The 14850-nt window shown below is 36.7% G+C and overlaps 1 protein-coding gene across 3 annotated transcripts; it reads left to right on the forward strand.

Moving 5' to 3' along the window:
- The first annotated feature begins 429 nt into the window (after positions 1–429).
- Positions 430–5203, forward strand: LOC127174854 (CD276 antigen-like). 3 transcript variants are annotated; one of them, XM_051125481.1, is made up of 5 exons: positions 430–575; positions 1870–2217; positions 3233–3508; positions 4872–4900; positions 5060–5173. In XM_051125481.1, the coding sequence occupies exons 1-5, from the start codon at positions 521–523 to the stop codon at positions 5105–5107; spliced, it is 756 nt and encodes a 251-aa protein (XP_050981438.1). In that variant the 5' UTR covers positions 430–520; the 3' UTR covers positions 5108–5173. The 3 variants fall into 3 exon arrangements, with proteins under 3 accessions (XP_050981438.1, XP_050981437.1, XP_050981436.1); XM_051125480.1 differs by lacking the exon at positions 4872–4900 and having other exon boundaries at positions 5060–5203; XM_051125479.1 differs by lacking the exon at positions 5060–5173 and having other exon boundaries at positions 4872–5050.
- Positions 5204–14850: the final 9647 nt, after the last annotated feature.

The following is a 14850-nucleotide window of genomic DNA, read 5'->3' on the forward strand; positions in this document are numbered from 1 at the left end:
TTCCGTAGCATTTTTCTAAATAAATAGATTATGATCCACAAATAAATGTAAAAAGAAAAAAAAAACATATTCACAAATAGACAGAATAAGATCCACAAATAAATATTAGAGTTTCACAAACATTAATTGAATTGAGTTAAAACATTGAATTGAATATATAAAATGAGATTTGCAAATAAAAAACATTTTCACAAATATCTTTTTATGTCACAAACGCAACTTTTCGTGGCATTCATTTGTGAATCGCTTCCTGTACATTTGCAGATCGCTGCCCACAGTGGGTGGCACCCGGAATGATGAATGGCTTTCTGCGCATTTGTGGATCGCTGCGCTTATTTGTGGATTTTGAAACATTTCTAGCGTCAAGACCCTACCCACCGTCTACTCAAGCCAATCAAATATCTGACACACTTCATATCTGACCAATCGCTGATCAGTATCACATCTCAAACAAAGACATCAAAAAAGTTGTCTTAATGACATACCCATTTTGCATTGTGGCTAATAATTTTGTTTACTCATGGCTCTGAAACTCAAAGAAGTTTCTTTATGTTGCGTGTGGATCATCAGTGTTGGTAAGATGACACAAGCTTTTTTTGTGATAGGGGCTCCTGATTCTTTTTCCTTTTTTTATGACAAAAAAGCAGACAAAGGAAAGCAGTACAAAGGAAGGTAGTTTAGAAATTAAGCTAGTCGTAAACTGCAAATTGAATATTAAGTGCTGTTACTAAACTAAAAGAATTAGGGGTAATTCACTCTAAAACGCAAACGATGATTTACTTTGCAGTCGTGTCCTTCCAAACCTAGGCTATATGACTGACTTTTTTCGGTGAAACAAAAGATATTTACAAGAATGTTTCAACTTTTCTTGTCCTTATGACAGGCTTTATCTGTATGGACAAAAATATCTGTTTTTTTCCAAAGAAGAAAGTGATGCAGGATAGGATACATAGGATAATTCTGTTTAACATCTTTCTATGGCTTATGCAGAAGTGAGTATACAAGCATATAAATGACTGTTAATCTCAGGCACTGAATGTGCTTCATTTTATGTTAAAATAGTTTAATGTGAGTTTGAATCTCATTTTGTGTCAACTTTATAGCCATATTGAAAACGACAATGGATAATTTACCTCAGTTCATGGAAATTTTTTTAAGGAAATAAAACATTCAGACTGTAAACTTTTTCTGAACAAACAAATATAATTTATAAAAAAGATTGTATTAGTTAATTAGTATGTATTTTTTAATACTGTTAAAATATATTAATTAGATAATGTACTTATCCATTTCATTGAGAGTGCAGTGGTCTCTGCAGAGCAAAAGTGGGCGTTTAAGACTTTGTGGGTGTTTTCAAATTGCTGGGTGTTTCTAAAGGAAAATGCAACGAAAATGATTCCCCTTACTTGACCTAACTGTCACTGTGAAGTGAGCCAATCAGCTAACATAGTTGAAATGCCTATCTGTTTTGGGCAGTCGTGGTCTAATGGTTAGAGAGTCGGATTTGTAACCTGAAAGTTGCGGGTTCAAGTCTCAGGAGTGAATAACCGGCACACTCTTCCACCTGTAATACCACGACTAAGGTGAGACCCTTGAGCAAGGCACCAAATGGGTGCACGAGGATGGTTTAAATGCAGAGCACAAATTCTGAGCATGGGTCGCCATACATCACATCCTTTCATTTCCTTTTGGCCTCACCCACCGATCTGGTAACTTGCATTAATTTTCTGCAGAGACCGATACTTTTTATACCTATACCTTTATTTATAATGGAAAAAAGGATAATATGATGAAAGATGATGTGATGTGTTTGAATTAAAAAAACTGCTTCATGAACATCTATTTAACTGTTTGCTCACATTTTTCTAGCTTCTTTTAAGGTGAATGTTCCTGAAAGGTGGTTAGTGGCAATCCGTGGTCGTCCAGCTGTGCTGGGCTGTGAGTTCACACCTGATCCTGATCTGTCCAGTCTGGTGGTTACCTGGCAACGTCAGGAGGACTCACGAGTCGTCCACAGTTTCTATTATCAACAGGACAATTTGGACCGACAGAGTCCAGAATACCACAATCGGACCTCATTGTATATTTCAGAGCTTAGTAAAGGAAATGCTTCTCTGAGAATAAATCCATTTGGACCAAAGGATGCAGGCCGGTACCTGTGTCAAGTGAGCAATGCTAAAGGGACAGGAAGAGCACTGATAGAACTGGACTATGGGGGTATGTTATCGGCAGAATATTATTTTTAAAGCTTTTTATATTATTATAGCCTAAACAAGAACATAGTCGAACTTGAAGTGAAGGTAATTCAGCTGATCATATACAGGTGCATCTCAAAAAAGTAGAATATCGTGAAAAAGTTCATTTTTTGTTTGTAACTTATTTCAAAAGCAGATACTTTTTAGATTCATTACATGTAAAGTGAAACATTTCAAAAGTTTTTGTTTGTTTTAATTTGATGATTAGAGCGTACAGCTCATGAAAGTCGAAAATTCAGTATCTCAAAATATTAGAATATTTACATTTGAGTTTCATTAAATGTCCATCCCTACAATATAAATTCTGGGTATCTCTTGTTCTTTGAAACCACAATAATGGGGAAGACACAGTCGCAGAAGTCACAGAAGGTCATTACGGAAAGGGGTGGCTGTTTACAGAGTGCTGCATCAAAGAATATTAAATGCAAAGTTGACTGGAAGGAAGAAACTGGGTAGGAAAAGGTGCACAAGCAACAGAGATGACCGCAAGCTTGAGAATACTGTCAAGCAAAACCAATTCAAACACATGGGAGAGCTAGAATGAGGCCGGAGTTAGACTGGAGATGCACAGAATCCAAGCTGCTTTAAGTCCAGTGTGAAGTTTCTGAAGTGACTTTAAAGAACCTGAACTGATTTTCAAATCCGTTTTTTGATTGATTTTAGGAAATATTGTAATATTTTAAGATACTGGATTTTTGACTTTCATGAGCTCTAATCATCAAAATTAAAACAACAACAAAAAAAAGTTTCAGTTTTTGAAATAAGTTACACACAAAAAATGAACTTTTTCACAATATTCAATTTTTTTGAGATGCACCTATATCGCTCTATCTTCCATAGAAATATCTGTATCAGTGGATGGCTCACAAAATAATAAAGTATCCAACATAGCTTAATTCAGTACTGTGTAGAATGCCATGCTTTTGCATGTTATTTATTACTGTACTATTTACTCTCTCCCTGAATGTGTGTTTCAGCCCTTTATTCAGAGCCCAGGTTCAACATTCATGTGAACTCCACTACTGTGACAGTGCAGTTGGAGACAGAGGGTTTCCCCAAACCTGAGGTCATCTGGCTAGGGGAACACAACCAGAACCTCAGCTATCACTTGGAGCTCAACCATCAGACAGAAGATGGACTTTATTACATAAAAAGCAGATATGAGGCCCAGAAGCCAGTGGTTAATGTAACATTTAGACTAAAGAACCACCTACTGAAGCAGAACCTGCATAGACTGGTGTTCCTCCACTATGGTAAAGAGCTTGTTTTACTTTGAATTAACACAGATTCTACGTGTCTGTGTACATGATCAGAAGAATAATAGTCCATTGTATGTCAGTGGGAAAAATATGCTTCTCTCATCACGTCTCTGAAGAAATGAATGAAACAGTATGTTTTAACCAGTTTTGCTGGTTATTTCATCCTCATACCTCATTACCACTTAAACAAAGAAGCAAGCTTAAAAGCATACAATTACAGGAAGAAAAGATGATAAAGGAAGTGCTAACATTAAAAAAACAAACTTAGATCTTACAAAGACAACCACATTGGGAGGAAATTAACTGTCTTCTTTTTTTAACCCATTTCTTTTGTAACCCAACACAAAGGCAGTCATAAAAAAATGAAATAAAATTATTAATATTATTGATTAGCTCATAAGAGTTTAACACAAGCTTTTGCTCAACAAATAGCTAAAAAAAACATGTATGATTACTGCTACAGCTGACACAAGGAAGAAGATGCTGGGTTGTGTGTGGGACAAAAAAAAAGTATCAGCATCAGGTTACAGTAAATAATTTTGTTACACGCAAGCATTCAAGTCATACAAATCAGTTTGAAATCCTAGTTTGCGCAGTAACTGTCATTTAGGTTACATTGTGTCACTAACTTGAATGCAGAGAAAATCATATTAAAAAATGTTACTACATTTTCTGTGGCTACAGTTTAAAAGTCAAAAGTTTACGGACTTTGCAGAATCTGGAAAGTGTTAATTAGTTGAATAATAGTTAAACTTATTAAAATGACCTTGTGCAGAAGTTTACATTTGAATCATAGTTCTGTGTTGTTAATACAATACTGTTTTTTTTTTTTTTTTTTTTTTTTTTTTTACAAAATACTGTGATTTTTTTTTTTTTTTTTTTTTTCAAACAAGTCCCTTGTTTGTCCTGAAGAGTTAAACTGTCTGCTGTTCTTCAGAAAAATCCTTTAGGTCCCACAAATTCTTTGTTTTTCAGCTTTTTTGTGTATTTGAACCCTTTCCAACAATGACTGTATGATTTTGAGATCCATCTGTTCACACTGAGGACAACTCATAGTAACAAGTAGACAAGTCATATGCAACTATTACAGAAGGTTCAAACACTCGCTTATGCTTCAAGGGTTCAAATACACAAAAATGCGGAAATGCTGAAAAACCAAAAAAATTGTGGGACCTGAAGGACTTTTCTGAAGAACAGTGGACAGTTTAACTATTCAGGACAAACAAGGAACTTTCACGTTCACATTCAACTGTTTATAGCACCCTTGCAACTAAAGGGTGATTGTGTCTGTTCAAAACACAAGGTACTTGTCGCCTTTTTTCTTATTTTTTTTTTAATTTCCTGCATGTTTCTGCAGGATCTTTGATGTTCTTTGGTAGTTTTCAGGTAGGATTATCTCCTCATGTAATAACTTGTTTCTTATCTAAAGCTTTATTTCAGTTTGGTGTCAGGTTATCTAAACCCATCTTAACAGTAGGCTTGAGGCAGGATTGATGCAAGCTTTGATGTACAGCTTATATCTAACATGTGTTTTTTCAATTTCAGATGAGGATGGAGATGGAAGCACTACAATCATTGTTCTCTCAATACTGAGTGTCATTCTTTTTGCTGTTGTGGTGTTTTTACTATTTTACAGACAAATAAAGTCTTACCTATGAACCTCCAATCTTTTTCCTTCATCACTGAGTTCCTTACTGGAATTCCTTAGGGCTGATGCATATTGTTCCAGTGATCAAATTATTAAATTCCCTAATGTTTTTTTTTTCTAACATATGACTTTCTTTCTTCTAAAACACAAATAACCTTTGTCCAGTATTGTTCTGTATGTCATGAACTTTAACTGTATCAACAAAACATTTTTAAAAATATATTCCTTTATGTTCCACTGAAGAAAGTATGTCATGCATTTATCTTTAAGACTTGGGATATAAACAAAGATGATAATCAGGATAATAATGGAATTTGCTGTGTGTTGCATCAGTTTTTCCTTGAGCTACCTAGAAAGAGATAAAAGACAATGTCCGAGAGCTCTCTGACCCTCACAGACAACAATGCAACTGACACTTTCAAGGCCTTGAAAGGTAGTAAGGACGTCATTAAAATAGGACTATATTGTTGATGTTATTATGTATTGTTTCTGGAACTTGAATGTGGTAGGACCCTTGCTGTTTATGGAAGGTCAGAGAGCTCTCGGATTTCCTCAAAAATATCTTAATTTGTGTTCCGACGAATGTCTTACGGGTTTGGAAGGACATGAGGGTGAGTAATTAATGACAGAATTTTCATTTTTCTGTGAACTATGCCTTTAAGCCTTGTCTGTGAAACTGGGAGAATGTCCTTTTTATAGCTGCTAATCTACAATATAAAAATAAAACAGACTTGTGGGAATTTTGGCCTTTTTATAATTTTCATAAATCCTTAAATACACAAATATTATTTATGTGTATTATGTTCAGGCATAATACATGTGTACTAGCTTAAAACAGTTCAATACATCAAAGCTGTTTCCTATGCTGTTATCAGTGCAGTCTCTTTTTATTGCTAGTTGAGGACAAGTGCCTATAGAGAACAGAGAATTATGCGTTTACTGTGTCAACACTGACGGCGCCAGAAAAAATCCTTTAACGGTTGACAGTTGATACTGTAATTTCTAAGGTAATCTAGAAGGAGGTTGCTTATTTATCAAAGGGGCAACAACAGAGTTCATCGGCTGGTGTGTTTTTGGCTTGGATTAGTAATGCATGGGATGACATAACCAATGATTGTATAAGCCCTTTCTTGTCTGTTAAACAAAAGTTAAATGTATCTTGTACAAACTTAAAATTTCAGGGTACTACTTATGTCAAGGTATGTACAATGTTGATTCAACTGACTCAACTCATACAGTACAGAGTCATTTTTATTGCAGTAGTCAAAGAATTAAATATTTTATTGAAAATTTAAAGTGTGAGGACAAGTACCATTGTTGATTTTGAATAATATTATATGAATGTCATATGATGGATTTGGTACAAATAGTATAAAAAAACGCATAAAAGACAAATAAAATAAGCATTGAACAAAGAAATAACTTTCATTAATGTAAATTGTTAAAGGAGAAGTTCACTTAGAGAACAAAAATTTACAAATAATTTACTCACCCCCTTGTCATCCAATTTGGGGGAAACATTTCAGGATTTTTGTCCATATAGTGGACATCAATGGCGCCTGTGAGTTTGAACTTCCAAAATGCAGTTTAAATGCAGCTGCAAAGCGCTCTAAATAATCCCAGCCAAAACGACTGGTTATTTCCTAAAACAAATGTAAATTTATATACTTTTTAACCTCAAATGCTTGTCGTATCTAGCTCTGCGTGAACTCTGTGCATTCCGGGTTAATACAGTTTAGGGTATGTCGAAAAACTCCCATCACATTTTCTCCTTCAACTTTAAAATCGCCCTACATTGCTGCAGAAGTACCGACCCAGTGTTTATGAAGTGAACATGGAAAAAAGATCAAAAGCACTTTACAAAATAAGGTAAAACAGCAATGTAGGAACGATTTGGAAGTTGGAGGCGAAAATGAGATGGGAGTTTTTTGACGTACCCTACCTGTCATGAACTGGTGCCTCAAAAAACAACTTCTTTACGACTGAAGAAAGAAAGACAATAACAAGGATGACAAGGGGGTGAGTAAATTATCTGAAAGTCTTTGTTCTGGAAGTGAACTTTTCCTTTAGTGCGTGCTGTTCATACAACCATACCTGCAGAAACTGAGGTCCACTGAAGAATTTTACATGTGCTTTGCTTGTGATTCATCAATATGGACATGTGATCATGGGCGTACACGTGAAGTATAAACACAGCAATGCAACAAGTCGAAACATGCATGTTATGTGTTATAGCTTCACCACCAATCATTACCTGTCATGGTTCGCCGCCACACTGCTAGCCAAACCACTGAGAAGGAAACAAATGCAAATTTTTCTTGATTTGCAGTTTTGTTCTCATCTGAAACTAAAGAAGACACTTTAGTTTAATATGATGATATGATATGCTTTGGTTTAATATGTTATGCTTGTAAACAGTCATTAGGTGTCACTATCTTACTATAACGTACAATAAGGTCACCTTACAATCAGTTATTCACAGGACAAATAACAATCTCTGCAGGCTAATATGTTTGTAAGTAACCTAAATAATGCTTTACTATTAATATTGCTGAATGCGTTGATAACTTTTCATCGTAAGCTGCACTGGTGGGCTAGACAAAAACATCCTTTTAAAAAATCTGTTTAAAAAGTCATGTACTGTGTGCTGTGTACTCTAGTTAACCTGTAGAAATAAATGCCAATTAATTGTCTGGAACTCCTCTAATGGACAATGTTTGTAGATAGTACACAGGCTACAAAGACTTTGTAAATTCCCCTTTAGATTACAGGCTTTGGAGAAAATCCAAACATAGGCAATAGTATGACCAAAAATGGTGTGTTTCTGATATTCTGATATACACTCAGCTGTTTCTGAAGGCACACCAGGTCATACTCAAAATTCCATTCCATGGTCTATTATGTAGCAGCTGAACAGCATTTGGGAGTACTGTCATATCTGAGGAATGTAATATGAACGAGGACTGTAACACTGTTTTGTCTCAATGTCTATTAACTAAAATCCCATGCTTGTCTGTTACAAAATAAAGTACATTATTCGTAAACGGTGTGAAATTTAATTTGAAGTACAGAGGGCGCTGCTGTCACTAAAACGAAAATTCACTCCCAAATGAAAACGATGATTTGCTCTGCTGCCACGTGCGTGTCTTTTTTGTTTTTTGTTTTGTTCAGAACCGAAAGTAATGACAGGATTGAAAACACATGAGGGTAAACTTTATTTTCCCAGTGAACTATCCTGCTCGTATATGATCTCAAAACCAGATGAGCTTGTGAAAAACAAGTGCTATAAATGTTTTACTTTTTCATAAAAAAAAGAAAGAAATGCAGGTTTTTGCAAGAAAACATTCCAGGATTTTTCTGCATATAGTGGACTTAAATGGTGCCTAACGTGTTGAAGGTCCAAACTGCAGTTTCATTGCAGCTTTAAAGGGCTCTAAACGATCCCGGCCCACGAATGAGGGTCTTATCTAGTGAAAGGTCCATTAGTTAGACCTCACACATTATGCAGTCACACACACGTGTGTGGTGGAAGCACCGACCCTGTGTTTACAAAGCAAATGTGCAAAGAAAGTCAAACGCCCTTTACCAAAAAAGGTAAAACAAGGATGTTAGTCAATTTTGAAGCTGGGAAGAGAAAATGAGCTGCTACCTGCTACCTTCGCTCTACCCTACCTTTAACTGAAGTACACAGACAAAGAACTAACTGTGCATTACTTTTCCAACATGATTAAGTAATGCATGAAGATGCACATGTGCATCGCAGAGCTACTGCAAGTTGAGCATTTGTGGTTTAAAAAGTATATACATTCATATTTTTTTAAGAAAATGACCAAATGTTTCGCTAGATAAGACCCTTATTCCTCAGCTGGAATCGTGTAGAGCTCTTTGAAGCTGCAATGAAACTGCAATTTAAACCTTCAACCTGTTGAATGAAGTCAGTGAAGTCCACTTTATGGAGAAAAATCCTGAAATGTTTTCCTCCAAAATAAGTGTGATAGGAAATTTTCATGCTGGAAGTGAACTACTTCTTTAATGACCACAGTCAAGAATACCACAGCTTGCTAACGGAAAAGCCTCTCTAAGAATAAATCCTGTTGGACCGATGGATGCGGCCCAGTACATGTGAGCAATGCTCAAGTGGAAAAGCACTTACAGAGCTGGACTACAAGGGTATGCTGGACATAATTAAACTTCAAATGATGATTACGAATGTCTGTATTTGAATATCTGCAGGTTTGTATACCCTTACGAAAAAGAAGTTTATTGAAGTGTGCTATTAGTATACTTCTTTTAAAATAAAAAAAAGATAGTATACTTTCAGTCTACTTTTTATGTACTTCTCAGAAATGTGCTTTATATACTTATCAGAAATATACTTAAAATTACATTTAAGTATACTTGATTTATACTTAGAAAAAGTATTTGAGCTATACTTGTGCTCTTAGAATCTGTTTTCATTGTTATACATGAGAGATGCTATTACACATCTTCTGTACAAAATTTCCAAAACACAAGCGAAGAAACGAAAACAGATGCTTCCACACTGTAAAAAATGCAAATACATATTTTCCATTTTACAAAACATTTTGTCTCAAATACTAAAAAATGCTATTTTTTTAAAACTAAAAACCCTTGTCAGACCAATAAAATTACACTAATGTTGTCCCAACTAGTCAAACACAGTTGTCTGAGCAAAGAATTTCATATTGTTGAAATTTTAAGGCTTTGTAAGTTCCCAGCATGCATTGCAGCATGAATAAATGATCCAGTTACTGTTATAGGATTATTGTTTTGCTGTTTGCTGACTTCATTTAAACTTTTTTTTGTTGTTGTTTTGTCATTATTGTTAGTTATTTGTTGTACTGTGACATACAGATCTAATCTTTTTAATATTTGCTGATTGCCACCGTTCTTGAGGTTTGTGTATCTAGTTTTGAGGCCTAGATACTTTCAACCAATTATGTTAATTCCCTGGATATCTTAATCTTGTAAAATGCTTTACAAACAAAGACAACATTGTCTACATATTAGACTAAGTTATTCATAAAGTTGATTATGTTCAGATATTCATATAACAAAATATATACAAATTAATACCTAAATAGGGACATAGTATTATACTCCAAGTATGATATAAAGTTCACTTAAAGAAAACTTACGAGTATACTTAAAGTATAAAACTACTAATCTTGTAGTTTACTGAGACTTTACTTCAAAGTGTACTAAAAATGCATAAAAAAGTATTTAATTAGTAAACTATGAGTATACCTATTAGTTCACTTTTAGTATACTTGCAGTACAAACTGAAAACATAGATGTAAACTAGTTGTGTACTCAAAGTTTACTACTGTTATACTTAAAGTATACTTAAAAGTATACTTTTATATACTAGAAATTGGGCCAATTTAGTCCCAAGGAGTATAAAAGTAGTAAACTGAAAAGTATACTACTAGTATGCTGATATTTGTATACTTACTACATAAAGTATACTTAAAAAATATACTTGAACTTTACTTAAGTATACTTAATAAAATAAACTTGAAGTATACTTCTTTTTGGTAAGGGTAGTCAAATACCTATGAGTTATACAGTTTCCAACACAGCTTATTCAGTAATGAATTGTGGAAAAAATGACTCTTTTAGAGGTCTTTAAAAGGACTAAGTTATTTGACTCTGCATCTTTGCTTTGAAAACAAATTCAAAGAGTGAGTTGAGTAGACTCTCAGCTATGGTAAAGACCTTCTTTCACTCTGAACTAAGTTCATGGAAGGTATTTACTATAAAATGGGGTGAGTGATGAAGTTCACTTCCAGAACAAAAATTTACAGATAAGTCGTCAAGTCAAGTCAAGTCGAGCTTTACTGTCATTCTGCTACATGTGTGGACATATAGTGGAACGAGATGTCGTGTCTCGCAGGACCACGGTGCTACATACTAGTTAAACATAATATAAACATACAACAGTACACTGTCACACCCCTGGACTTTCTAGTTGGTTTCTCCCATCATCTCCCCTGCAGTTCTGTGTATTTTGGTTTCTCCCTCATTGTCAACACCTGTGTCTGTAATCAGTCTATGTGTATATATAGCGTGTGTTTCCCCTCTTGCTTTGTCGGACGTTGATGTTATTACCCTGTGTTCCTGTGTCTCCTGTGTTCCCTGTTGGATTTATTAAGTACCTTTCGTTTATTTACGTCGTTGTTCGTGTGCTTCGTCTGAGCGTGACATACACGAATAAGAAAAGCAGTTATAGACCTATACAACAGTTAACCATCTGACTATCCATATACTATAAATACTATAACTATAATAAATAATTGACTACACATACAAAACTGAGACTACAAAAACTTTACATAGGTACTGTAATAACGTTTTACAAAAGAGACATTTGTACATGAAAAAAAGAGATATTTTGTGCATTTAATTGTGCAGAAGAGAGGTTTTGAGGGAAGCAGTGCATAATGCAATGCAGAAATAAACATATATAATCCTATTGAGTCTTTGTAGCAGCCAGTGTTTATAGAAAGTACATAAGTGTGTTACTACAGGTGGTTTGTATAGCCCACTCACCTGTGTGTAGCAAACTCAGAATTGCACTTTGTTGAAAATTGTCAACAGTTTTAATGAGTTGAGGGGAGGAGGCTGAGGTTTTTATGGTTTCAGAGGGGGACAGGGAGATTGGAGTTTAGGGCTCTCAAAGCCTGGGGGAAAAAGGTGTTGAGAAATCTGACAGAGCGAGCTTTAATACTCTGGTACCTTCTTCCTGATGGCAGGAGCTGGAAGAGATTGTGGGAGGGATGGGTGGGGTCCTTCACGATGGTGGAGGCCTTGCTGGAGCATCGTGCAACGAAAATGTCCAAGATGGAGGGGAGGGGGGCACAGATAATCTTTGCAGCTGTGTTCACAGTCCGCTGTAGGGTCTTGCGGTCAGCAGCATTGCAGTTACCGTACCAGACAGTGATGCAGCTGGTCTGCACACTCTCAATGGTGCCACTGTAAAAAGTGGTGAGGATGGTTGGAGGGAGACTTGCCTGTTTTAGCTGGCGGAGAAAGTGCAGGTGCTGTTGGCCCTTCTTGTTGAGCGACGTGACGTTGGTGGTCCAGGTGAGATCCTCCGTAATGTGCACCCCCAGGAACTTAGTGCTGCTGACTCTCTCCACAGTTGAGCTGTCGATGGTCATTGGGGGGTGGTCAACAGAGTTGACCACCATTCTGAAGTCCATCACAACCTCTTTTGTCTTACCCACATTGAGGGACAGGTTGTTAGTGCCACACCATTCAGCCAGCTGGGCCACTTCCTCTCTGTAGCGTGTTTCATCGTTGTTGCTGATGAGGCCTACCACAGTGGTGTCATCAGCGAACTTGATGATGTGGTTGGAGCTGAACTTGGCAGTGCAGTCGTGGATCAGCAGTGTAAAGAGCAGTGGGCTGAAAACACAGCCCTGTGGGGCACCTGTGCTCAGTGTGGTAGTGCTCGAGGTGTTACGGCCGAAACAGACCGACTGAGGTCTTCCAGTTAAGAAGTTATTTGACTCTGCATCTTTGCTTTGAAAACAAATTCAAAGAGTGAGTTGAGTAGACTCTCAGCTATGGTAAAGACCTTCTTTCACTCTGAACTAAGTTCATGGAAGGTATTTACTATAAAATGGGGTGAGTGATGAAGTTCACTTCCAGAACAAAAATTTACAGATAAGTCGTCAAGTCAAGCCAAGCCAAGCAGCGGGCTGAGAACACAGCCCTGTGGGGCACCTGTGCTCAGTGTGGTAGTGCTCGAGGTGTTACAGCCGAAATAGACCGACTGAGGTCTTCCAGTTAAGAAGTCCAGGATCCAATTACAGAGGGAGGTGTTTAGGCCCAGCAGGTTTAGTTTGTGAATGAGCTGCTGAGGGATTATTGTGTTGAATGCTGAGCTGAAGTCAATGAACAGCATTCTAACATAAGAGTCTTTCTGTTCCAGGTAAGTAAGAGCTAGATGGAGAGTGCTGGAAATTGCATTGTCCATGGAGAGGTTTGGACGGTATGCAAACTGGAATGGGTCCAGCGTGTTTGGGAGACTGGACTTGATGTGACACATGACTAACCTCTCAAAGCACTTCATCATGATTGGGGTCAGTGCTATGGGACAACAGTTATTCAGACAGGACACGAGTGACTTCTTTGGAACTGGAATTATGGATGTGGATTTCAGACGTGGGGACGACTACCTGGCTTAGCGAGGTGTTGAAGATGTCTGTTAGGACATCCATCAGCTGTGCAGCACAGTCTCTTAGTACACGACCAGGTATGTTGTCAGGACCCGGAGCCTTTCGTGGGTTTATCCTGGATAGGGTCTTCCTTAGGTCGGCTGGAAAAAGACAGAGTACCTGGTCGTTTGGAGATGTGTGGAATTTCTGTGCAGGAGTGTCGTTCTGTATCTTAAATCGTGAGTAGAAGTGGTTGAGTGCATCTGGCAGGGATGTGTCATCATCACTGGCCTGTGGCAGGGGCTTGTAGTCAGTGATGGTCTGAATGGCTTGCCACAGGGATCGAGTGTCTTTACTGTCACTGAAGTTATTGTTGATTTTCTGATCATATTGATGTTTTGCCTTCTTGATGCCATGAGACGGATTGGCTCTTGCTGTTTTGAATGATAATTTACTCACCCCAATGTCATCCTAGATGTTCATGTCTTTCTTTCTTATCGTATAGAATTTGTGTTTTTTGAGGAAAATATTTTAGGATTTTTCTTCATATAGTGGACTTCTGTGGTGCCCGCAAGCTTGAACTTCCAAATTGCAGTTTAAATGCAGCTTTAAAGGGCTCTAAACAATCCCAGCCAATAAAGAAGGGCCTTATCTAGCAAAATGATTGGTTATTTTCTGAAAAAAAAAAAAAAAAAATAAATAACATTTATATACTTTTAAACCTCAAATGCACATCTTGTCTAGTTCTGCGTGAATTCTGTGTATTCCGGTTCATGGCGGTTAGGGTATGTCGAAAAACTCCATCTCATTCTCCTCCAACTTCAAAATCGTCTCACAGCGCTGTTTTACCTTTTTTTGGAAAGACTGTTTGACCCTCCTTCTGTGTTCACTTTGTAAACACTGGGTCGGTACTTCTGCAGTGATGTAAGATGATTTTGAAGTTGGAGGAGAAAATGAGAATACACAAAATTCACTCATAGCTAGACAAGACGAGTATCTGAAGTTAAATATAAATTGTCAATTTCTTTTAGAAAATAACTGATTGTTTCGCTAGATAAGACCGTTCTTCATTGGATGGGATCATTTAGAGTCCTTTAAAGCTGCATTTAAACTGCATTTTGGAAGTTCAAACTTGCGGGCACAATTGAAGCCCATTAAATGGAGAAAAATCCTAAATGTTTTCCTCAAAAAACATAATTTCTTTACGACTGAAGAAAGACAGACATGAACATCTTGGATGACAAGGGGGTGAGTAAATTATCTGTAAATTTTTGTTCTGGAAGTGAACTTCACCTTTAAAACTAAGCCATGACAACATTCATTGTCCAAATTAAATGCATGCTGTATACAGTAAGATATTCAAAGTCACTGTGAAGGTGACACTAAATATGTGCTACAGTGTTAAACGGATTAAACATGGTAAAATGAATTAAAAGAGCTAAAACAGCTGCAGGGATTACCAAATTACTCAGCCTTTGTAAATTCATTCCAATCCTGAAGAA

This window comes from Labeo rohita, chromosome 13 (genome assembly GCF_022985175.1).
Source record: "Labeo rohita strain BAU-BD-2019 chromosome 13, IGBB_LRoh.1.0, whole genome shotgun sequence".
NCBI classification, from domain to species: domain Eukaryota; kingdom Metazoa; phylum Chordata; class Actinopteri; order Cypriniformes; family Cyprinidae; genus Labeo; species Labeo rohita.